The following is a 27,219-nucleotide window of genomic DNA, read 5'->3' as shown; positions in this document are numbered from 1 at the left end:
CATCAATTCCACTAAACAGAACAACCTGAACACTGAGGAGAGAATTCAAACAGAAGACAAGTTCAACTGGAAGGCTGACTAGTGCTGACCTTTACAAGATAAACACAAAGAACCATGTGGGGTTAAAAAGATGAAGACTATCATGGAGGTTGAGTCACTTCATCCAACTTTATGTAACCTTTGCCTTCTGGAGTCTAACCTGCTGGATAGCAGAGATTAAGCATGCTGCTGCAGAGAGCACGAAAACAAAATCTGCTGTGAGGGAGAGGGACACAAACATTCTTTTAAAAACAAGAAATTTAACCTTCTGCCTCCCTCACAATCATCTATTTGGAACAGGGTTTGTGATGTCAGCAAAAAAGGATATGAAGTATATGGTGAATAATTCATTCTGAGACTTGGCTCAGGTCTGATAAAACTGCCGCTGTGCTATAGCTATATCCAAGCTCATTGGTGCAAGAGTACCTGGATGCAGTCAAGGACCTCCACTTCACACCGGAAGTCGGAAAATCGCCACCATATCTCTTCTTCTAATAACGTAAGTCACTTGAATTGAACATTTTCTTCGTTGTTTTCTTTGAGCGTCACCGCCATATTAAAGGGGACATATTTTACCCCCTCAAGACAAGTTTTTATCGGTCTCAGAGGTCCCAAAAACATGCCTGGGAAGTTTGTTGCAGAAAAAACACTCCAGTATTGGATTTTTGCATGACTAAAAACCCCTCTGTTTCAGCCCTGCTCAGAACGAGCTGTTTCTGTGGCCTTAAATGTTAATTAGCAGTCTGACTCCGCCCCTCTCAGGAATTGATGTGGCTCTCCTGATGTTACAATGTTACAGACTCGTTTTTCCAAAGTCTAGGACCTGACTGGGATTTGAACCACCAGTCTCCCAGACTAAAGTCTGCAGGGTAATCACTGAGCTATCCAGCATCTCAGCTTGCAACTGAGAGAAAGATCAGGAGAGGAGGGTGGAACTTTCTTCCAAGCAGGGAGGGGGCGGGTTCTTACTCCCACTGTGAGGTCATGAGGGGAAAATCTGAGAACGGCTCGTTTCACCGCACATTTTCTGAAGGGGGGGGGGCTGTCTGGTACTTGTGGGGATTGTGGACAGACCAGGGGCACATATTTTTGTTAGGAAAGCCTGAAGACGTGATTTTTGCAGAATATGTCCCCTTTAATTGAAGCAGCATGAAAGAAAAATTAAGAAGAGAAGTTGTTTCTGGGTAATGAAGTCATTTAAGGGCAATATTTTTACATTTGTACATTTTTAAAGTAAGAAAATCTTATCAATCAAACATAATGCATGTTTTATCCATTCTTTGCAGCATAAATCTCTGAATCTGACCACAAACCTCCTCCACTGAGGATTAGGGTGTCCCAGCGTGGATTAACATCATTCATTGGGGTGTTTGGTTTTAATCTAAAACCTCTCATAGAATTGCAGTACGATCAGACTGAGAGACAAATTAGGAGTAAAACAATGCTTTTACTGTTAATCCCTATCCATGAAATGCAACACTCACCACCCAGTAGAGCGTTTGGTGTGCCAGAGTGTGGTACTCATGGATGGTAGACAGAACGCTGAGAATCAGACAGGCCAGGACCATGAGAAACCTGTGGGGGGAAGCACACATCACACATCATCAAAGTGTGATCATTTTCCACGTCCTGCTGCTCTCTTTTTTTCATACAAATCTGAATATCATCCAATTTCAAAACAAAATCCAACTGGTGCTTTATTTTCCATTAATCAAAGCTTTGTGGTGATTCATCATGCAAACTCGAGCACATTTCAGCGCTCCACTTCAAATTTATGTCAACATCTTACACTTTGATTTAAACACCAAAAACCTCAGTCAGCGTGTGAGTCTGCATTTCTGAACAGAAAAAAAAAATCAAGACAGCGTAACATTACTTTATATTTCTGTCATGAAGAGCTTCTGAGTGAATTTGAGCAAACATTCAAGGACAGCTCTCCCGAGGAAATTCAGCGAACCTTTTAAACTCCAGCATGCGAATGCAAAGTGCATAACAAACCTGCTAGATAATGAGCACACACACACACACCCACACACACACACACCCATACACACACAGGCCACACACAGTATCAAGGAAATTGAAATGCACCTTGACTTCCTCTCTATTCACTGTCAAGGTCACAAAGATTTCACATGCAGACAGAAGAAGGCGTCTGTTATGTTCTAGCCACTCAGGAGGGATGTTTCTGTTCCATTCCTAATGCTGTAACAGCTGCTGATCATAAACTTAAAAACCATGACGGGTTGGGGAGTCTAAATTTAAATGACTAATCTGCTATTCTGAAAGAAATAAAGCTTTTGTGTACTGCTTAATGTGCCTGTGTAGCTGTGTTAAAGAGTCCACTCTACATCACTTGCAACCAACTGCCATATTTTGCCTTTATTTTGCTTTTTTGATATCGCTTATAATGTGATCCACTGAGTTACTGCAGCAGGGGTGTCAAAGTCAAAGCCCGGGGGCCAAGTCCGGCCAGTGGTGCAGTTTTACCCGGCCCACCAGATCATACAACTGCAGACTTCTTGTTGGCTCATAAAAATGACAAAAGTAAACAGTAACAATAATTTGATAAAATGCCAGGAACATAAGAGAAATTTGTGTTTTCTCCATATTTTTAATTTTGCATCTCCCCTGACTAAAAGTCATGGTTTTGACTTTTTATTTCATATTTTAACTTTTTCAACTCCTACCTTTGACTTTTATCTCCATTATTAACCTTTAAAACTTGTGATTTTTAATGTTACTTCATATTTTGACTTTGTTACATCATGAATTTGATATTTAATCTCATATTTTTACATTTTAAACTCACATTTTTGATGTTTATCTCACTTTTGATTATTAAATATCATGATTTTGAATTTTGCCTCAGTTTTGCTCATCATTTCAACTCCTAACTTTGACTTTTATCTATTTTTTACCCTTATAAATCATGATTTTGAATTTTATTTCATATTTTGACTTTTAAAACTCATGAATTTGATAATAAATCTCATATTTTTACATTTTAAACTCACGATTTTGATGTTAGCTCACATTCTGATTGTTAAATATCATGATTTTGATTTTGGGCCTAATACACCTTGGTTTTAAGAACAAATGGTATGGTGGTGGCAAAAGTGAAATTTTAAGCCTGGTTCATCCCACCGCATGAGAGACTGTATATCCACTAAACCTGGAAACACGGAGTAAACACTGGTGGTCACTTCTGGCAGCTGGTCATAAAAGTCAAAAGCAGGATTCCGGTTCAGTTCGTCTGTTTAGGAGGGAGATGTAAATACAGGACGGGCAGCAGTAAAGATATTGAGCCACACTCAGGCTCATTATACAGTCTAATTTTTTCAGCCAGCAGCGTCCCCAGTTCCTGTTTGTTATTGTATCGCCTCCACTATCGGCCTTGAAGTCGGAGTTATGTTTCCCCCCATGTCATTGTGTTTGTCTGTTAGCAGAACATCTTAGTAAATGAAGAATGAATGTGCACTCCACTCGTAGAAAGCTTGGCATTGTGGAAAGGACAAACTCATTAACTTTTCATTTCCGCTGGTGAGAGACACAGCATCGAAGGGCAGAACGTCTGAATGGATTCACGTTAACAATGTCTGAGTTCATTTAGCAAACAAACTCGGATGAAAGGACAAACTTCAACAACTGACCCAATCAAAAGAAACATGGAGGCCCTGAAAAGCTTGTTTCTTTTCAGATCCAAGCATGCTGCCAGTATTTATTTTCAAACTCTGTTCTGTGACAGAAGGGCAATTCTTATTTCTTACTGGAGTGAAACAGAGCTGATTGAAAATATTTCATTCATAAAAAATGTGATTCTGAATGCATCTGTTGTTGTTTTTTATTCATACACAGACACGCATTTAGAGAAGGGGGAGTTGGTGAATATGGAGGCTAAGCAACACCACACACCATTTATAAAAGACTGAGAATGGTGTTATCTAGATTATTCATCATTTTTTAGCTGCAGAGAACACTCTTGATTTTTGGACTTTTAATCTCTCGCCTCATTTAAAATTCATTTATGGGAATTTTTGACCATTCTTCCAGAAGCGCATTTGTGAGGTCACACACTGATGTTGGACCAGAAGGCCTGACTCTCAGTCTCCGCTCTAATTCATCCCAAAGGTGTTCTATCAGGTTGAGGTCAGGACTCTGTGCAGGCCAGTCAAGTTCATCCACACCAAACTCTCTCATCCATGTCTTTATGGACCTTGCTTTGTGCACTGGTGCACAGTCATGTTGGAACAGGAAGGGGTCATCCCCAAACTGTTCCCACAAAGTTGGGAGCATGGAATTGTCCAAAATCTCTTGGTATGCTGAAGCATTCAGAGTTCCTTCCACTGGAACTAAGCGGCCAAGCCCAGCTCCTGAAAAACAAGACCACACCATAATCCCCCCTCCATCAAACTTTACAATTGGCACAATGCAGTCAGACAAGTACCGCCAAACCCAGACTTGTCCATCAGATTGCCAGATGGAGAAGCACGATTCGTCACTCCACAGAACGCGTCTCCACTGCTCTAGAGTCCAGTGGCGGCGTGCTTTACACCACTGCATCTGACGCTTTCATTGCACTTGGTGATGTATGGCTTGGATGCAGCTGCTCGGTCATGGAAACCCATTCCATGAAGCTCTCTACACACTGTTCTTGAGCAGTGTTGCCACATACAGCTGATAGTTTCCAGCCCAAAACTTGTCAGAAAACCGCCAGAATGCACAAAAAAATGCCCAATAATCAATATTTAGTGCTTTTTCTTTTGACGAACGTACAAAACTCCATAAAAGTCCACTGACAGCTTAAGTACACCAAAATAAGTCCTATAACAACAAGCAACAACAGTCAAACCATCACAACGTACTGTTTTCAGGTGCATGACCACCACCTGCATCTCTGTTTCTCAAAAACAGCAGATCTTACGAAGCTTAATCTGTATATTTCATATCATCAATACAGCAACTGGTTAGGGTTATACACACACTCCACTTTCAGAGAGATAACTAGACTTATCACAGTTATCATAATTTACAGGTGATGGACACGATTGTATTATCTCACCTTTAGATGCTGGGGGTTGCTCCTTTAACACACCGATGAAGAGCACAGACACATCTGATCAAAACAGCTGTCTACATCAGCGTATGTGAGCAATACAGTAACATGAGGATAATTCATAACTCCTCTCACCAGAATGTTTTGCTAGCTATAATGTATAATACTGAAGCGTTCAACTTTTTTTTAATTGTATCAGGACCCCCACTCAGGCTGTACAACAGGACCTTTTCCAGCTTTGTATACACTTTCGCTAACTCAGTGCAGGCTACTGTGGGCCGTAGCCAACGCCAAAACAACAAAATTTGCCGTCTTTTTCGGTCTCCAAGAGTTTACTTCTCCTGCAGACACACATGCACACACATAAAAACACACACGGCCCGACGTGCACACAACTATCTCTCACTTGTGCGCGCTCTCTCCCAATCACATCACGGCTCCCTCCACTGAACTCTACAGGATACTCAGAGTGACTGCCAGGCTTCAGAAATGCTGCAGTAAGTCCGATACGTTCATTGACATCAAGAGAATTCCCTTACTGTCGTAACTGTCATTTTACTGAACTAAACAAAACAATAAAGAATGTAAACCAGTCTGTTAAGATGCAGTCAAAAACCCACCTTACTTAAGGAAAACCAGCCCAAATTATATCAACCTGCCCAAGCCACAAGTGGCCGGAAAACCGCCCAATTGGGCAGAAAACCGCCCAATCTGGCAACACTGTTCTTGAGCTGATCTGAAGGCCACATGAAGTTTGGAGGTCTGTAGTGATTAACTCTGCAGAAAGTTGGCAACCTCTGCGCACTATGCACCTCAGCATCCACCGATCCCGCTCCGTCATTTTAAGTGGCCTACCACTTCATGGCTGAGTTGCTGTCGTTCCCAATGGCCTCCACTTTGTTATAACACCACTGACAGTTGACTGTGGGATATTTAGGAGCGAGGAAATTTCACCACTGGACTTGTTGCACAGGTGTCATCCTATCACAGTACAACGCTGGAATTCACTGAGCTCCTGAGAGCGAGCCATTCTTTCACAAATGTTTGCAGAAACAGTCTGCATAGGTGCTTGATTTTATACACCTGTGGACATGGAAGTGACTGGAACACCTGATTTCAATGATTTGGATGGGTGAGTGAATACTTTTGGCAGTGTATTTTGAGATAAACGTTGCTTTAGATGGACTTTAAACATTTATCTTGGCTTCTGTATTCTACACATGGGGATGATAAAAATCTGTGAAAGCAGACTCAAAGATACACAGAATTATTTTTATTCATTTATAAGGAGGAAAAACTGATTAAAGACAAACTGCATGTGAAACTGTCTTGCTGTGCTATTACTGGACAGTGTTAGGAAATATTTGCCCTCCACTCGTCTAGTTTGTATTGTTTTAACCTTTTGCTTCAAACAGCCCTTGAGTATCACAGTTTTGTCATGTCTATATGAGCACTTTTGATGGAAACTATGTGTGTAGGGAGTTCTAGTTTCCATTCAGTGTTTGCACCACGGAGCCTCTTATCACCACATGCTAGAGCCTGAGTTTATTGAACGCTGGCCAGGAATCCAAATACCCCCCTTCAAACTCACTCATACGCACACAGGCTCGAACGTGCACACCACACGTCAGCACAGATAAAAGACGGGGAGAGGGAGAGAGAGACCTTCTGAGAGGAGATGAACTGGTTTGTAGCACGGATTACAAAGAAGCAGTTCCTGTCTGAGAGAACTGAACAAGCAGTCAGAGGAGTGCAGGGAAATAACTCAGTTTGGTGTTATCGCCTTCTTCAAAACCACTTCATCAGTGTGTAGAGAGGAGCATGTTTGTCTCAGAAGAAAAGACGGAAACTGCCAAAAACTGTAGCAAAAACTAAGAGGTCAAAGAAACAGTGCAAGGCAAATACCGGCAACATTTCTAGGTAAGAAATTAGGAACTAACCGCTAATCAACAGGGATGTTCCGATACCATTTTTTTCCTTCCTGTTAAGATTCCAATCAAAGGTGTTGGGTATCAGCCGATACTGAGTACTGATCCCATACATAGTTATGGATCTGCAAAAACCTGGTTGCACCAAACGGTTTTACAGCTGGCAAGAAGCTTTCGAACTAACTGCAGCGTCAGATGAAGAGTCCAACTACTCATTACAGGTTACCAAATCGACTATATCTCAAAAAGCAAATTATGTACAGACCAGAATAAATTTCCTGTGGTTCCAAAGGATATTGAGGTTATATAACTTTTTCACATTTACAAATTTGAGGGATACAGCTATGCAATTTCTGTATTTTGACATTAAAAAAATTATTTAAAAAAAAAAAAAAACGTTTTTTAGGTTTAATGCACTTTTAAGCAATTTATTGTAGTAGTTAAGACTTAAGTCAATACATATTATTAAAAATTAGGATATAAGGGTTATATCGAAGTAAAGCAAAAAAAAAAAATACTCCCAAAAATGGCACCGCAGTATGTAAAAACATAAGAATATGTCCTGGCACACTTGTACAATGGTAGGTTTTAAAGGGTTAAAGTCCACAAAAGTCACACGAGTTCCAGGCTCGCTGAAAATGCTGCGAGGGATTGAAAGGAATCAATAGCGTCAATGGGAAAGCACAACGGCTAGCTTCAAGAGGAACAAAAAAGTTATTTAACTTTTAATAAACTGTGTCAGCTCTTGTCGTGTATGACAGTGCTGGTCTGGAAGAGAAACACTGTCACGCAGTTCTTCTTTCAACAAAGAAATGTCGTCAAGTTCTGATGAAACTGGCGCTTTAGCAGCATCCACGCTAATCTCTTCCACCATAATCGCACCGGCATCTTCTCGTTGCTTGCTTACGTCACGACTCTGCTGCACCCGAAAGTACTGCCCCTCGACGCTGATTGGTCCTGCCACTTTCTAACTGGGCCTAAACTGTTCAGATGGGAGCTTTGCAAGATGGATTCACCAGTGAGAAACACAGAAACGGGCGAACCCATCTGCTTTGCAAGGTTAGTGTTTTTGCCCTTCTTCCAACCGGATTCGGAAAGAATCTAAACATCACATGTTTCTTTGCTCTGATTGGCCAGTAAAGATGTGACAGACAGAACGTTCATCCAATCATCCTCCGAGTTTTCTTCCAAAGGCTCTACGCTTTCCCAGACACCGTCTATGAGAGGTTTCCCGATGGATGTGTGAAACAAATCCATCTGGTGTGTCAGGTTAGCAGAAATGAGGAGCAGGAGAAAAGTGCAAGAGCAGGGAGCCCACTTTTCTTCTTCGTGTGCTCTCCTGGTCACTTCCTCTTCTTCGTTGGTGGATTAATAGCGGTTAGCAAACACTTATTAGCATTGCTAACACCAAGTTTGACGGGTACTGTCACATTTCTTGCTTTTCTTTTTCTTTAATTGATAGGACACATTTGTCATGTGACACCAAACAGAGGGACAAATTTTAAAAAAGTTACATCTTTAGTATTGAGTAACGTCTCGGTATAATACGTAGCTACAGTTTACCCAGAGTTAGTAGAAGTTACTTCCTCATTTGTTTGTTTTAAAACAGCAGTTAGCTACTTATTTATCACCTATCTGCTATGATGCCTTTATTATAGATTAACAGAAGGGTGTCAAACTCAAGGCCCGGGGACTAAATCCGGCCTGTGGTACAGCTACACCAGGCCCACAAGCTCATATCATATTCTTCTTATAAGTGGCCCTAAAATATGAGGTCTGCAGATTTCCTCCTGTATAAAAATGTTAACTTAACCTTGATGATATGAAACATCCTGAAGTCATAAAAATGTTTAAAAAATGAAGAGTAGAAGTAACTACATCAAAAGAAATGTGGAAAATAGAATTCATTTGTGTTTTAATTTCATATTTTCAATTTTGCATTGGACAATAATGATTTCAATCTATTATTTGGACTTTTATTTTTTTTATTTTAACCATTTTCAATTTATTCTTTTGACTTTTTGTCTCATATTTTAAACTGTTTAATTTATTATTTTGACTTTTTATCTCATATTTTGACCTTTTTAATTTATTTTTTTGACTTTTTGTCTCATATTTTAAACTTTTTAATTTTGACTTTTTATCTCAAATTTTGATCTTTTCAATTCATAACTTTGACTCTGTCTCATATTTTGACCTTTTATTTGTACCATTTTCAATCTTGTTTTTGCCCTAAACACATGATTGTGACTTTCTCTTTTTTTATATATATATTTGCCTTTTGAAAGCATTATTTTAATATCTAATTTTGTGTTTGGACATTTTGAACAAGTAAGTTTGACATTTTGTCTCAGATTCTGAGCCTTAACTTATCATTTTGACTTTTTAAATCTCAAAATCATTTATCACCATTGCTAATTTTTTTTTCCCCATAATTTATTACTGGTGAAAAATGAGGTTGACAGTTAAATGTGGACCCTGTTTGGCCCTCAGGCCAGACCTTAATTCAGAATCTGGCCCCTTCTGTGATTGAGTTTGACACTCCTGGATTAACAGATACTCATTAATTACCAAATATCTATCCCAATTTTAATAACTTTATTGTAAAATGTTGTCTGAAGATTTAAGAGGATCAAAGAAACAACCTTAAACTTCCCAAATCAAACACTCCTGTATGCTAATGGTTGTAATCTGTCGGAGAAGCTCTGCTTGGATGACTTCAGAGTGACTGAAATGCTGGTAAATACACACACTCTGTATGCTGCGCATACACTGCAGCTTCGCTCATAATCCATCTGAGACGATCTGACTCGTCTGTCCCTCCATACTAACTGCACCATCATATTTCCCTGCCTTTACCTCCAGTGGGCTCAGCGCAGCAGCACATTAAAACATAAAATAACACATTGGCTCATCTACAGAGGCACAGCTGAACTCTGAACAAAAGCTCAAAGCATCGCTCCCATCTATTATTGATGGACACATTCTCTTGTAGTCTGTTTTGTGGTGTGTGTTGAATGTGGAGACAAAACAGGGGACAGAATTAGAGTTAAAAGTGACATTGCTGACTGTGCCACATGCTGTTACCATCACATATCCTGTTTGCTGCAGCCAACAAAGCGACAAAGAACAAAAAGTAGCTTGACTTTAAGTGATTCAAAGGAAAAACAAAGATTTAGCCCAATAGTTTGTGACAGCTCCCTTTCACTCCCAAGTCGTCTAGATGGTGAGCTTAGTCAGTGGCCTGATGTGTAAACACGAGCCTGTAGGTAGATGTCAGAGGACATCACATGAGGTGGATGGAGAGGCCCAACAAACACAGAAGACCTACATCCCGGAGGGGAGACGATAGAGACAGATTAGTGGTTTTTGAGGTAGCTTCAGGGTTGCCTTTGGGTTTTTAGTATTACCAATTGGTGAGGTACAGCACAGATACAAGGGAGTAAATGAGAAACATACTGCTACCTGACCAACACCAAACTGGTATAGTTTCTAGGACATAGATGACAAATGAGAGGCTGTTTTACTAAGGAACCAATGAGGACTGCAAAGTAAACATTGGTTTAGCCACCAGGTAATAACTGAGACACTAAATGCTAGTAAACTAAAGAACAAATGAGTAAATAACTCCAAAACAAACAGCCAAATAAAGCCAAATGACACAAAATTTTAAATAATATAAAGTTTGTAGCAATTTTACAAATAATTAAGCAGATTCTACCAAAACATTTGCGCTGTGAAAGTCTGCAGTGTGTTTTACAGCCCCCCCCCAACCAATGCTCACAAGCAGAAACGGTTGCAGTGGGCCCAGAAATACATGAAGACTCATTTTCAAACAGTCTTGTTTACTGATGAGTCCCGTGCAACCTGGGATGGTCCAGATGGAGGAGTAGTGATAGTTGGTGGATGGCCACCATGTCCCAACAAGTCTGCGTCGTAGCAAGGAGGGGGCGGAGTCATGTTTTGGGCTGGAATCATGGGGAGAGAGCTGGTAGACCCCTTTAAAAATGACCTTGGCAAAGTATATAGAGTTTCTGACTGACCACTTTCTTCCATGGTACAAAAAGAAGAACCGTGCCTCCCGTAGCAAAATTATCTCCATGCATGACAATGAACCATCATATTCTGCAAATACTAACTCGAATGCCATCTGCCATATTGTTTACCCTTTGTGAGGGTCTGTCAGCCAATAGCAGGCTGTTCCATAATCATGTGATGCTGCCTGAATAGAGCATAATGTAGAGAGAGCGAGAGCATTATTATTGTATTATTGCTATTTTAATATTTAGCCATAAAACTCAATAATCAGCAGAAAAACAACTTTAGGGTCACAGAGATGCTGTACAGTATGATTCTATTTGTTTTTAAAGAGCAAATATACGAAGAGAAGGATTGAAATCATAAGATTGAAAGGTCAAAATATGACTTAAATTTTTAAATTGTGAGTCTGACAGGTCAAAATATGGGAAATATGAAAATGTTAAAATATGAGCTAGAATTTAAAATGATGACTCAAAAACTGATAAATATGACTGAAATTTAAAATTGGGATTCTAAAATTTCAGAATATGATACAAAAAGTAAAAATGATTAATTTAAAATGTCAAAATGTGGGAAAAAAATGAAATCATGAGTTTAAAAGTCACACCGAAGTAAGGCGTTGACTTAAAGTTTAAAAATGGGAATCTAAAAGATAAAAATGTGACATTTAAAGTCCAAATTCTGAGTTGAAAAGGTCAAAGTATGAAATGAAAAGTCAAAATCATAAATTTGAGTTGTAATCTTGAGATTCAAAATTGGAAACATGAAATAAAACACAAATTTATTTCCTTCCCCCACAGGCTTGACCTTTAATGAAATCTTTCATTATTATACAGGAGAAAATACTGGTGGGCCAGTTAGAATACAAATGATATGATCTTGTGGACCAGATATAATTCTTCCCGGGCCTTGAGTTTGACACCCCTGATCTAGTAGATTGGGAATCTCTCAATCGCAGCTTGGCAAACTAAGGGCCCTTAAACAGCATCTTGCCCCCACAAAGCTATAAACAGCTCTGATTGGCTAGCATGTACAGTAGGTGATGAGTAACTCTGGATTTCATTTGCTGGATCTTAATGGTTATGTTGCATAGATAAAATAGCCGACACTGGCATAGTTATAAAGAAATGAATGAGAATCTAACCAAACCTCACCTGAACCAGACTCAGTCCTTTGGTTCACATGGGGTTAAAATCTCAGAGAAACAAAATGGTCAACAAAGAATGACCTTGTGGTTGATTTTCAATCCCAGCTCCTGTCTGTGCTTTTTCCAGAGAGAAAAAAACAAAAGCACAGATGCCTTATCTGCAGTTTATAAAATATAGAGCAGCAGACGAACAGCTCCAGACAGAAATTGTTTCTTAAACTGATCAGAATAGCAGCGCATGAACTCACAAATATGTTTGCTGTATTGTATAAAACAGCGTCTCGATTGACTTCCTGCAGTCTGATGCTGTTTGACAGAACATCTCGTTCAGTTTAATGGAGCCAGGTCTGATTTGGATTTTCTCTAAACTCTCCTGATCGACTCATTTAGAAGCAGCATGTGGGATGGATGCATGCTGCTCTGCACCAAAAGACCCCATTTACTCTTACACCGTAGTAGAGCAGAGGTATACTTTATCTGTGCATAAAACTGAGTACACATATGCTTATGTATTTAGCCTTCTCTCTGTTTCCCTTCTGTTCTATGATGCACACATGCACAAACATCTAAACATACACAAACATCTAAACATGCACAAACATCTACACGTGCGCAAACAGTTGGTCCGATAAGATCTGTGGTCGCTCTGACGACTGGCCTCTGGGTCAGGGACAAAGAAGAGCTTGTTCCTGAGTGTTTTTCTCTACCTCACACATAAAACAACTGACCTCAGAGGGCCTGTTCGACTAACAGCACTACAACATGTTTCAACAGCAAACACACGGTGGTATCACCAGAAAGCCGAAGTTCAGGCTCAAATCCACTTCTATATAAAACTTTTGTTATGCTGGAAGAAACACACAAAAAGACAGCCATGTGTACAAGCTCTTACTTTTGTATCTGTTAAAAAAATAGACATTATCAACAAAAGTATACACTCAACAATCTATTTAGAGCAGTAGTACTCAACCCTGCTAAAACAAAGAGACAAATTGTTGAAAAATACCTTTGCAAGGGCCACAATCTACGTGGTGAAAAGTGAAAAAAATGGCTTGAAGTGGCAATTAAGATAAGTTAAAGGTGGCAAAAATGGTTCAAAAAATGAGAGAAAAATGACTAAAATGGGCAAAAAGCAGTCAAAAGTGGCAAAGTAGTATAAATAGAAAAAAGGGGTATTTAATGGCAAAAGGTAGCTTAAATGGGCAAAAAATGGTGACAAAATGGAGAAAAGTGGCAAAATCGGTCCAAAAGTGGCAAAAAAAAAAGAGAGAAAATGACTCAAATGTGCAAAAGACAAGTCAAGAGTGGCAAAATAGGACAGAAAAATAGGAAACAAGTGGTATTTAATGGCAAAGGGTAGCTTAAATGGGCAACAAGTGGTGAAATAGTGGCAAAAATGGGATAAAAGAGGAGAAAAGTGGTATTTAATGCTAAAAGTAGCTTAAATAGGCTAAAAGTGGTTCAAAAATGGTGAAAAAGGGAAAAAATGGGATAAAAGTGGCAAAAACTTGGCAAGAAAATGAGAGAAAAGTGACTAAAATGGGCAAAACACAGTCAAGAGTGGCAATTTGGGCAAAACAATAGGAAACAGGTGGTATTTAATGGCAAAAGGTAGCTTTAATGGGAGAGAAGCAGTAAAAAAGTGGCAAAAATGGGCAATAAAGCAGGACAAAAGTGGCATTTAATGGCCAAGGTCACTTAATCGGGCGAAATGTGGCAAATATTGTGAAAATGGGCAAAAATGGGATTAATGGGACAGTTAAGTTTGACAGTTAAAGCCTTCTGTAGAAGTCTGGGAAACATACTGATTCATGTGGTTAATTTTTGAGGTCAGAGTTTCCCTTTTCTAAAGTTTTCTGGGGAATGATATTTCAAATTAAGACAAAAAAGAGCCACATGTGGCTCCAGAGCCACACATTGAGTATCACTGGTTTAGAGATATGTCCATCAACTAACAAGACAGGACTCTTTAAAATAACCTTAATCTGATCTTGCATTCTTGCATTTGCAGGAGATGGAGTTGCTGAAAAACAATGATCGACAAAGAAGTAAACATGTTTCCCTTCCACACAAATAAATGACATCCTGGATCTTGTCCCGGTCTTTTTGATCCCATCTGTCTGACCTTTTAAAACCCCATATTTCATCACAGTTCCACCAATCAGTCGCTTCTTACTGTGCCGAGGTCAAAGTTGAAGCTCAGGGGTGAGCGAGCCTTTGAAGTAGCAGCACTGAAGCTCTGGAATGCTCTGCCTACACATGTTCTGCTGTCCCCCTACACTTCCTGTTTTTAAATCAAAGCTGGCTTCTGGCTCTGCGTCAGAGATGGATTTTTAACCTTTCCTCTTCAATTAGTCAAAATATTTTCTCTCCTGTTGTTTTTAGTAGTTTAAAAATTCAATATTTGTGTTTTTTAAAAGGTTTCTGATGAACTTATGAGGAGAAATATGTGGTTAAAGTACTGAAACATATTATTTTGGTCAGTTGTACAACAGTATTACATTTTTAACTTAAACAGCATTGAGCAGTTTGTATTTTATTGTGAGCCATCACTGCTAAAAAGCAATATTGGTCATTTTTGTTAGTTTTCCTGTTGAACTTATAAAAGTGGTACTAATGCAATAGTGGAGAAAGTGTGTACTATAACATTAGAGGAAGCACATCCTCCAGAGTTCAGCTAAATCCATCATAAAGAAATAGAAGGAATATGTCACATGTGTAACTCTGCCTAGATCAGACCGTCCTCACAAACTGAGTGGGCGTGCTAGAAGGAGACTAGTGAGAGAGGCCACCAACACACCTATGACTTCTCTGAAGGAGTTCCAAGCTTCAGCAGCTGAGATGGAGAGACTCTGCAGACAACAACTGTTGGCCGGGTTCTTCACCAGTCAGAGCTTTATGGGAGAGTGGCAAAGAGGAAGACACTGTTGAAGAAAACTCAGATTCAGTCTGGACTAGAGTTCACCAGAAGGCATGAGGGAGACTCCATGGTCAAGAGGAAGAAAGTTCTTTAGTCTGATGAGACCAGAATGGAGCTTTTTGGCCATCAGACAACACTGACATCACCACAAACACACCATCCCCACTGTGAAACACAGTGGTGGCAGCATCATGCTGTGGGGATGCTTCTCGGCTGCTGATATAAGAGAAACCTGCCGATATAAGAGAACCGATATAATAGAACCCTGAAAGATGATCTTATTCAGTCTGCAAGAGAATACGGCCTGGGAGAAGATTTAAGTTCCAGCAAGACAATGAAGCCAAAGGTGCATCTACTGACTTGAAGGATGTTAATATTTATGCAGTAACTTATTTTACATGGTATATATTAACGTAATTGACATTACTTTGTAGAAATATTTTTTCACTTTGACATTCAAGAGTTTTTTTTTCTTTTTTTTTTCTTTTTTGCACTAATGCCAATTTATATTGACCATGACTGATTTAGTGAAATATCCAGCAGATGAATCAGTTTTATAAGCACTATATATTAGTGACAAATGCCCAGATCAGGGGTGTCAAACTCAAGGCCCAGATCAGGGGTGTCAAACTCAAGGCCCAGGTGCCAAATCCGGCCCGTGAGATCATAGCATATTTGTATAATAACTGGCACACCAGAATGAGGTCTGCAGATTTCCTCCAGTATAATAATGTAAACTTTAACTCAATTATTTCAAATATCCTTATCAAGCCATAAAACCTTGATAAAGGAAAGGGTAAGAAAGATTTTCCTAAAAAGTCAAGAATGTGGGGAAAAAAAATTCATTTGTCTTTTATTTCATATTTTCAATTCTGCATCTCAAGGTTTCTACTCAAACTTTCGACTCTTCATTTCATACTTTGACCTTTTCAACTCATATTTGGACTTTATATGTCACATTTTTATCTTTTAGATCCCAAATTTTAAATTTTAAGTCATATTTTGACCTTTTCAACTCCTTACTTTGGTTTTTTAATCCCATATTTTAACTTTTTATAAACATGACTTCAATCTTTTTTTCTCATATTTTGACATTATAAATTCATAGTTTTTATTTTTTTTATCATATTTTGACCTTTCAAACTCCCAATTTTAAATTTAAGTCATATTTTTAAATTTTTACATCATCAGTTTAAATTCAGGCTGATATTTTGACATTTTCAACTACTACGTTTGGCTTTTTAATCACATATTTTGACCTATCAGACTCACAATTTAAAATTTTTATTCATATGTTGACCTTTAAATGAATGTTTTCAGGTTTGATCTCATATTTTCAACTTTCAAACTTATGATTTTAACTTTCTCCTTGTATATTTGCTCTTTTAAACATTATTTTTCTATTTTTAATATCGTGTTCTGATCTTCTGAACTTAGACGTTGGAATTTTATGTCATATTTGAGCCTTTAAACTTATCATTTTAACTTTTTTGAATTTTCAAATGATTTATCATCTTGTTTTTTTAAAATCATATTTTATAACTGGTGAAAATGAGGTTGACAGTTTATGGTTAAATCTTGACCCTGTTAGGCCCTTAGGTTAGACCTGAATTCAGATTTCGGCCCCTGTGATTGAGTCTGACACCCTCTGCCCCAGATGATGCCCACCAATTATATTTTTGGGTTTAAATTTTGAATTTCTCAGTATTTCAGTGAGTTTCCTATAAAGAGTGTAGCAGCAATATCTGATGCTGAATATTGAAGTTGGATGAAGAAGCATGAAAAACTGCCATTCCTCGAGAGTCCACTTGAAGCTGGCAGGATGCCAATTTTTCTAGTCTATGGGAATGTCACCAGCCTGGATTAAAAAATAACTTTGGCTGCTATAATTCGTCTTTATAGCCTAACACTGAGTTGTAGGCCTGTAACTGCGTTTGAATAGTCACTGTTGAGATGTTACATTTTTGTGCATGCAGTCATATGACAAGAGCATCTGAGCAGAGGAAAAAGGCGATCACACATGGCAGTATCCGCACACTATCTTGGTGGCAATGATGCTCATAAATGTTGGCTAATCATGATTGAACAACCAACGAAGAAGAAGTAGACGTGGCAAAACAGACGAGAGTAATATGGCACGTTTCATGACCCACCCTGAGCTTGAGACCACCTGTGTGGGGAAACTTCAGCCTTGGGAAGCACATAAAAAACTCAAATGAGTTTCAGACAGCAACACCCAAAGATGCCAGTTACTACAACTAGTCAACAGAAATCAGGAGCCTAACAACTTATCCCACTGTTTTTAAAACTGCCTGGAAGTCACAGCAGAGAGGGCCCAATACAAAGAGAATGTATTTGAAGGCTCTGCACCGGCTGTACCATAACAACGCCATGTACACATACGCCAACGGGTCCCTTAGCGTACAAGAGTGGTGATTCATCATGAATAACCTCTGCCCCTGCTGTTCACTAACAAGTATGTGACTTCATAAATCATCATATAATGCATTCCTCCGCCTAAAAGCACATGTTTTATTTTACAATGTTTTTGTTTTTGTGATTCCAGGGTCCAACATGCATTCATCAGGATGTAATTCTCCTCTCACTGGGAATGTGCTGCAATGAAATAAAGGCAAGTTTTCTCATTATAATATTGTACAGCAGAGTCTGTTGCTTGGTCTGCCATTTCTGTTTTTTTCCTTAGTAACTGCATCTCTGTTGCACTCTGTGAGCTGCATGTGGAACTCAGGGAGATTTATCGCTGATTTGGACGTTTTCTGCAACATGTCAGCTCTGACATACGACTTTTAAACCAGGTGAATACACTATGTGGACAAAAGTATTCGGCCAGCTCACTATGTGCCAATCTGTGCCCATTCATTCAGTTAAGCATTTATGAGAGCTGCTTGATGGGGTTGAGGTCAGGGCTCATCAAACCATGTCTTCATTAGGGCTGAATGATTTTAGAAAACAATCAAATTATGATTTTTTTTTCCCCCCAATATTGCAATTGCAATTTGATATGGGATTATTCCTTAACTTTCTTTTATACCTGCACAAGGGTTGAACAATTTTTTGAGGGTGCTTTCACCTTAGGCCTAGTTGTTTCGAACCTCACCGCGGTCCTCTTCCCCCGCTGGCTTGCTTTCACACTAGCATCATCGATCCATGCCTGGGCCCACCTGCGTATTTACTCGGTCTGAAACAGCAGGTGGTGGTATGCACGTAGCTGGTTTACAACCCTGCCAAAGGAGGAAAAAGAAGAAGAAACTACCATAGCAACCACTCAGGTCATGACCTGAGCGAAGATTGTTTGTGTTTGTGTTGCAAAAAAAAAAAAGTCCATCCTGCAGCCACGGATGATTTAAAATCACTTTTAAGATGCCAGCATCTTAAACTCTTCATATCTGCACATCTACTACAGCTCAGAGGATTAAATGGGCTCGGGCTGAGCAGATACAGCGGTTTTTGAGGTGACAGGAGACTTCTATTGCCTTTGCACCTCCTCTCACTGACTCCAACTTGTGTTCATCTGTAAGACGAGTCACAGGAGACCGTTTATTGACTGGATTCTAATGATTTCTGCTCTTATAGAGGAAAAATGTGAACAAACTGCCGCACTTCAGAAAGAAGTTTAGTTTTTACAATGACGTCAAAAAGCTGATACGGCGCTCTGTCCCGTATCCGAGTGCGGATGCATTCACATCTCATCTGAACTGAGCCAGAGTGCAATTGAATCGCGCCCGAGACCACCTCCCCAAGTGGGCCCTGACCCAGTGCTCAGGCGCAGTTTGTTTGCATTCACACTACCAAAACGAGCCAGACTTTGGGCTCACTCGGATCTGGGACCAGGCCCCTAGTGTGAAAGCACCCTAAAAGTGTCTAGATCTGATGATTTTGACTCGTACTGCAAATTGGATATGAATTGTTGCATTGAAGGGTTTTTGTCATTCTTATATTTAGTAAGAAACAAGAACAAAAATGAAAAAGGTAGAATAGTTTTTGTAGACTATTCTAAAAACATCGAATCTGAATGATTGCATGATATGTCATGCATAACATCTGCTGCAAAAAATGAAATTAAACCTGCTGTTTTGACACAAATTTCAGGAAAAACAACTATTGCACCTTTTGCGATTTGAAAACTGCAGCAGGCTATATTGCAATTTAATCTAATTTTCCATCAATTGCCCAGCCCTAGTCTTTATAGTTCTTATCTTCTGCACTGGGGCACAGTCATGCTGCAAAAAGGGCCTTTTTCAAACTGTTGCCACAAAGTTGGAAGCATAGCATTGCTGTTGTTCCGAAACACTTCCACTGTCTCATAATATCACTGAAGGCTGACTGTCCAGCAAGGACTTTCACAAACCATCTTACTGCAAAGATAACATCCATCATAGTGCCACGCTTAAAGTCACTGAAGTAGTGTGCAGTCATAACGCTGGCTTTTACTGCTGCAGAACAATTTTCCTCCTCATTCGCTCAGATCAGCACTGAAAAGTGCTCCAGACTTTAAATCAAGTTAGTCAAGAAATGCTAATCAAATGTGCAAATTCAAGGTGAAAATGCAAGGACAGAAGTTATTTAGCATCCTTAACCAGGGAACTTATATTATGATGCATTCAAGGTCAGCTCTGTAAAAACGACTATTGTGCAAGAATAAGTAAGATGTCATGATGTGTTTAAATGTCATATTTATATCAATAATAATGACCAATCCCCATCCCTCCTTATGTTTTCCATTCACTTATAATTCAGTGAATGTAGTTACATGAAAGCCTGACTGCCCTGAGGGGAATTTTCATTGGCACTAAGAGGCTAAAATCAGAAATGACAAAAACAACAAACAGACAAGAGAGCTCACATAAACATGAAACTAAATCATTAAAAATAAATGTTACATGCACTTGTCAACTGGCAAGCTCAATGAGGTGCAGAGAGCCAAGTTCAATCTGTGTCATCCAGGCTCGTTGAGCAGCTGAATGCTCGGTGGGATGTACCTCACTATCTGCTGCAAACTCCTGCTTGAAGAGTAAGGATTAGTTTTAGCTGAACAGAACTTAAAGCAGTCTTATTTACATATGCCTTCCAATGAGTCTAGCCATTAATTATCTACTTTTATCATTTTTAATTCAATTAATCTTGTTTCGTCTCCTTTAGACCTCTAGTTTGACGTATTGTTGCTTTCCTAATGAATTTTAATGGTTTACTATTATGATATTTATGCATCATTTTCGTGATCTTTTAATTAATTTTTCAAAGGCTCAAAGAATTTCAATTTACTCATTTTTGCAGAGGAAAACAAAATCACAGAAACTAATTAAAGCTCACCAAATACAAATGAATGGAAGCATCTTAATGGCAGTTTCCTAAATGTTAAAGAATTTAAAGATGGCACGTGGATTTCACCACCACAGCATTCTGACGGGGGGATATACAGAGCAACTAAAGGGCTTCTACCAGAACAGACAGAGCAAGCTGTGAGCCTAAATCCTCAGGACTATCTACACCATGTTCCAAATTATTATGCATATGATATTTTTCTCTGACTTTCCTGAAAAGTCGATGCAAATGATAGTGTCATTTTCAAGTCATCAACTTGTTAGAGCATAATTCTAATTTTATTGAACACACCTCCCAATGAAAACTTTTTTTTTTTCAAAAATCAAAAACTCTGTTTCAAAACATTTTATAGGTTGTAAAGAACTGAAAATTGTCATTTGTTGAATCTGCAGCATTAGGAGGTCATATTTACTGAAATCAAAGCTATTTCAATCAAAAACATCTTAACAGGCCAAGTTCCATGTTAACATAGGAGCCCTTCTTTGATATCACCTTCACTATTCTTGCATCCACCCTCATAGATCTTTAGCTTGAGGATGCTCCAAAGGTTCTCAATAGGATTGAGGTCAGGGGAGGATGGGGGCCATACCATGAGATTCTTTCCTTTTATGCCCATAGCAGCCAATGACACAGAGGGATTCTTTGCAGCATGAGATGGTGCATTGTCATGCATGGAGATAATTTTTCTACAGAAGGCACGGTTCTTCTTTTTGTACCATGGAAGAAAGTGGTCAGTCAGAAACTCTATATACTTTGCCGAGGTCATTTTCACACCTTCAGGGACCCTAAAGGGGCCTAACAGCTCTCTCCTCATGAATCTGGCCCAAAACATGACTCCGCCCCCTCCTTGCTGATGTCACAGCCTTGTTGGGACATGGTGGCCATCCACCAACCATCCAGTACTCCTCCATCTGGACCATCCCAGGTTGCACGGCACTCATCAGTCAACAAGACTGTTTGAAAATGAGTCTTCATGTATTTCTGGGCCCACTGCAACCGTTTCTGCTTGTGAGCATTGGTTAGGGGGGGCTGAATAGTAGGTTTATGCACGACTGCAAGCCTCTGGAGGATCCTACACCTTGAGGTTGGTGGGACTCCAGAGGCACCAGCAGCTTCAAATACCTGTTTGCTGCTTTGTAATGGCATTTTAGCATCTGCTCTCTTAATCTGATGAACTTGTCTGGCAGAAACCTTCCTCATTATGCCTTTATCTGCACGAACCCGTCTGTGCTCTGAATCAGCCACAAATTTCTTCACAGTACGATGATCACGCTTAAGTTTTCCTGAAATATCTAATGTTTTCATACCTTGTCCAGGGCTTTGCGCTGTTTAAGGCTTTTCAGCAGCAGAGATCCTTTTTCTTTCCCATGTTGCTGAAACCTGTGGCCTGCTTAATAATGTGGAATGTCCTCCTTAAGTAGTTTTCCTTTAATTGGGCTCACCTGGCAAACTAATGATCACAGGTGTCTGAGATTGATTTCAGTGATCCAAGAGCCTTGAGACACAACACCATCCATGAGTTTAACTGAAAAACAAAAAATTGAATGTTTATGACACTAAAATCTAATTTGCATAATAATTTGGGACATGGTGTAGTGAGGAAGGTGAGACTGTAGTTGGGGACTTTTGATAGTACTGCATTTGTGTTATTCTCTTGTTTGTTGCAGATCTCATATTATAATGTGTCTTAAACTCATGCCTGCTTGATTTCAGGTCTTTCAGTGCTTATGTTGTTGCAATGCTTTGTTCTAACTCTAACGCTGCTCTACAAATAAACATGTCTTCAACTTTGATCCTGTGCATGTGCACAGTAAGCCAGTAAAAACACTGTTAAAAAAGCAGTAGTCATTATTCCTGCACAAGCCATCATCATGTTGGCATGTTTGTAGTTTAAGATCCCATAAGTAGCGTCACGCTCCAACTATTTACAAGCTGAAATCACTCACTCATCATCCAACAAACCAATGAACCACAGAAATGTTTGGAGGGAAATGACTGGACAGAGGTTGAATGTGATCTGTACCTTAATAATAAAGTGAAATTCTCATGTTGGGACAAAAAGGTCAGAGTAGTGCTTAGTGAATGTAACGATTGTGTGCTTTTACTTGCGTTGTGCGATGACCCAGGTACAAACTCCCCCCTCTGGCTCCAGAATACTGTTTATCCAGATCACAGCAGGAGCATATTCGGTCTCAGCTACTCTTGTAGTAATAAGCCCCTTAAAATGAACTAGGACAGCATAATGCAAGCTGGCCAAAATACATACTGTAAATAGCACACATTTTCTGAAAGGTGAAGAAAGAGGGGGGGAGGGAATGGATTTTTCTGGTACTTGAGGGGATAGTGGGCAGACCAGGGGCACGTTTTTTTTTTTTTTTTTTTTTTTGTTTTTTTAGAAAAGCCATAAAAAGTGATTTTTGCATAATATATCCCCTTTAATGTCCACTACTGGTTAAGATGTTATACCCATATTTTATGTTTAACCTGAATAATAACCACTCTTTTCAAAGAAACAAATAGCTTAATTTATCTGTCTTAAAAATGTAAATCCTTTTAGTCAGAGAAATAATGAAAATCTTTTTAAAAATTGGTAAAATGGGTTAATAATGGCAAAAATGGTGGTGAAGCTGGATTTGAAAAGTCACAGAAATGAGTTAGAAGTGGCAAAAATGAGCTAAAAATTGCAAAAATTTGTATAAAGTATACGTATATAAGTATAAATAGTGGTAAAAAGGTGGTAAATTAGCAAAAAATTTGAGGAAATTTTGATTAAATGGGATGGAAAATTGATATAAACTGGAATAAAGGGTTAACTGAGAAAGGAAAAAAAAATAGGCAGATATTGGCAGAAATTGGTCAAATTACCAAAATTGGGCATATCAAAATGTGGTTAAAATGGGAAAAACTGGGTGCAAATGGGTTTAATAGCGGCAATAATGGGTCAACAGAGGCAACATTAAGCTTAAGTGGCAAGAATTGGTTTAGAAACAGGCAGAAAAAAGTGGTGGAAAGAGTTTAAAACTGGCAAAAATATGTGTTAAATGGCAAAAAAAATGTGTATTAAAAAAATATATTCTTAGTTTTTTAGGGCATCTTGAGAACCCCTCTTAGTGTCTCGCGACCCCGAAGGGGGTCCCAACCCCAAGGTTTAGAATCAATGCCATAGACCACTGTGGCTGATAGATTTGGTGATTTTAGATTGGAGTGTTAGAGGGGCGGAGTCATTCCCCACTGTGGACTGGTGACATCATGAGCCCACATATTGGCCCCGCCCACATTTAACCATGACAGGAAAGAGGTTAAAAACCTGTCTTAATGTCTAAATCCAGGATTCAGTAGATCTCAGTGTTTTCACGTTTACAGAAACCAGATTCCAACATATCTAGAGTATTAAGACACAAATTATGGATTTCACTTTACAGGGTCTTTAATTTGGACTTTGCTGATGTCTAAATGCCTTCTGTTTTTGCACACTGCCCTGTAGTTTCCTGCCTTTATATGGGCATTGAAGGGGCATTTCTCTATGCCAATTAGAGTACGTGTGCATGTGTTTCCACCTCACAATTCATCAACAAGAAGGACTGAATATGAATCTTAGGATGATTTGCAAGGTGTCCCATTTTTCCCTTATACACTGTGTTCAAACATCATACCTACACAGCTGGAGCTGAGCTCACCACTGCTGTGACCCTTCTTTGCCACAAAAAAAGTCTGTAAACTTGCTCTCAATTTCAAATTTGCATGGCCGAATGTGACTTTAAAGTAGCTATTAGCCAAAAAGTGCGTACACTGTGGTGGCAGTTTAGGTCCAACTCCTCTCAAAAACACTTGTGTTGTTGCAATAAATTGGCAAATTAGTACTCCTTTCCTGACATTTTTCTAACTTTATGTTTTGCATTACCGCAATGGCTGTGTTTGTTGTGCTTCCCTCTTAAGCCAGTCTGCTTTTCTGAATGGCTATTGCTCCATGTGACTCTGTCAGGAATGGTAAAAATCACTCTTACTTCACCTCACACCACAGGAAAATGTAGAGGAATAATCTTTAAAGCATCAGATAATCGAGCCTTTGCTGTCTGGGTCATAAGAGGAGACTGGGACATTTATCTTGTAGTGTGCATCCCGCTGTAAGAAGTATTTGATGGTGTGTTTGTTATTTCCTGCAGTGTGAGCTTTCTTGGAATCAGCATGCAGTGCTGCCTGTATTCGGAGCCTCCTAATCTGGCTGGTTGTACCTGATGTGCAGTCAGATGATGTAAAACTTAAAAGATTTTCCTGCCCTCGTAGTAGCCACTAGCATCCCCGTTTGCGTGTATCGTGCTGTTATCCTTGGTAATGCTTTAACCTATTTGAGCCGCACTGTGTTGGCTCACGCTCCCTTTGAGTCACAGAGACTCTAACCCGCTGCGACAGGCTGCATTCCCCTGCGTCCCCTCCGACACCACGGGGTCACAGGGTGGCAGCGCCAGACAGGGCCGCTGCTTCCTGCACAGCTCACACATGCTGCCAAGTTTAGCTGCCTGCTATCAGTGCCAGCAAGTGGAAACAGGCAGCGTGAATGGAGAGGGGGGAGCTGGAAGATCATATGCTACATTCCTGAACTACTGCAGGAGCACCCAGACTGTGTCGACTTGACTGACAAGAGCTGCACCAAGAAGAGAAAACCGGGTTTAGCATCCTTTGGTTTAACATCAGTAGCGTAAAGACAGATATTTATCCTCAGTTTCTTCTCATTTGTCAGAAAAGTGATAGTCAGGCTAACTGACGGAGCCGTCACATCAGATTTGGTTGGTGAACCTTAAAGCGACATCTTCATGATTTAGGGGATTTAGCAGATAAATGGACCCCACACTGAGCATTTATGCTCATAACTGTCTTTTATTTCAGTTTCATTTGATAAAACCAGTCAGCCTCCTACATCTGATGGACTTAAACACCCTCAGTAGGCTGGGAAATGTGGGCCAATTATCATCCCTTGGTATCTTTTGAATATGCTCTAGACCAGGGGTGTCACACTCAAGGCCTAGGGGCCAAATCTGGCCCGTGGTACAGTTGCACCTGGCCCGCCATATCATATCATATTTTTATTACCTCCACCAAGGAGGTTATGTGATCGGCAAGGTTTGTTTGTTTGTTAGTTAGTTTGTTAGAAACATAACTCAAAAAGTTGAGGACGAATTTTGATTAAATTTTCAGGAAATGTCAGAAATGGCATAAGGAAGAACTGGTTAGATTTTGGGAGTGATATGAAAATCACTGTCTGGATCCAGGAATTTTTTTAAAGGATTCTGTACTATTGGGAGATAGGGCTAATGGCGGAGGTCTGCGCTGTTACCACTTTACACCAGGAGATGACGGACATGAGTAACTTCAATCCCAGCAGCATGTTTTTGGTGTGTTTCTATTCAAAGTTTTGGAGTTTATAGAGTTTGAAAGATGGACGCCCAGTCGAGGAGACGAGTCAGAGCATAACAGAGAGAAAGACAGAGAATTGTAGCGAGAATACTCACAATGCTGGGTGGAATAGAGGAATATGGAGATCGGGAATGACAAACACTGCGGAGGTAGAGAGGTGGTAGAAGCCGTAGGAGAAAACGCACAGCGAATGGCCGTGGAGGCCGCCTGGTGATGACATGACTGAATGACTGCCAAAATGGGCAAAAAGTGCCAAAAAGGCAGAAAATAGATATAAAATGACAAAATTTGGGTGATAAGTGGCAAAAATGGGGAGAAAAGTTGGCAAAAATGGGTGAGAAGTGCCAAGAAATGAGATACTTTTGGCAAAAATGGTCAAAAATCTGCAAATATGTTGCAAACAATGAGTGAAAAGTGAATAAAATGGGCAAAAAACTGGATAACAATGAAAAAAGTGGATATAAGTGGCAAAAATGGGCAAAATGAAGTGGCAAAAATGGGCTAAGGGCAGCAAGAATTGATTATAAGTGGCAAAAACATGGAAAAAAGGCTTTTCTATAAAGAAACTATTGCAGAGAGGAAACAGCTAGTTTCTTTGCAGAAACCCTAACTTTGAAGGGACTTAGGAGAGGTGACCAGGAACCAATCAGAGTCACCATCACCTCTCTCACTGAGACCCTTCTCTTTGATTGCCCAGTCTGGCCGGTGACCATCTCTTGGAAGAGTCCTTGTTGTGCCAAACTCCTCCCATGTGAGATTTCTGAAGGCCAATACTCTTGGGAGGAGTCCCCAGATCTGTGCCTTGCAACAGTCTTATCTCTGCAGCTCCTTTGACCTCATGGTTTCTGCTCTGATATCACTGTCAGCTGTGAGGCCTTCTATAGAGAGGTGTCTACCTTTCCAAATCATGCCCAATCAGTTTAATTTAGCACAGGTGGACTCCAGTCAAGGTGTAGAATCATCTCAGAAAGATCTAGTGAAATGGGAGGAACCTGAGCTACATTTTAGGAGATTTTGCAAAGGGTCTGAATTTGTATGTCTATGTGATTTTTGTTTTTATATTTTTCATAAATTTGCATTTTAAAATTATATTTCCTCGTCTGTAACTACTGAAACAGGGAAAGAAGTCCTAGACACCCAAAACTGATTTTTCTGTTTTTGATCATCCTCAGTTGCAGACAAGCTCCTGCAGAAGTACTCTCTAAACTAGAAGTGCTGCTAAGTGCTACAGTTTTTTTCCATCCTTGCTCCGTGAATGTTGGTGAAGTTGTGCCAGAAAAACCTGCTTTGGTTCTACAGTACTCTACTCCACTGAGACACACTCACCATCGAG

General features: G+C 39.6%; 1 protein-coding gene across 2 annotated transcripts in view; it reads right to left on the bottom strand.

Moving 5' to 3' along the window:
* Nucleotides 1-27,219, bottom strand: part of kcnq1.1 (potassium voltage-gated channel, KQT-like subfamily, member 1.1) — a 133,867-nt gene that overhangs the window by 103,919 nt on the left and 2,729 nt on the right. For both annotated transcript variants that reach the window (XM_041794230.1, XM_041794224.1), the window contains exon 2: nucleotides 1,524-1,614. In XM_041794230.1, coding sequence (XP_041650164.1) covers nucleotides 1,524-1,614 — 91 coding nt within the window. The remainder of the gene's footprint in view (nucleotides 1-1,523; nucleotides 1,615-27,219) is intronic.

The sequence above is a fragment of the Cheilinus undulatus genome, linkage group 1 (genome assembly GCF_018320785.1).
Source record: "Cheilinus undulatus linkage group 1, ASM1832078v1, whole genome shotgun sequence".
NCBI classification, from domain to species: Eukaryota; Metazoa; Chordata; class Actinopteri; order Labriformes; family Labridae; genus Cheilinus; species Cheilinus undulatus.
Note: the sequence above shows the minus strand (reverse complement) of the source record. Positions and strands in the feature narration are given on the sequence as shown.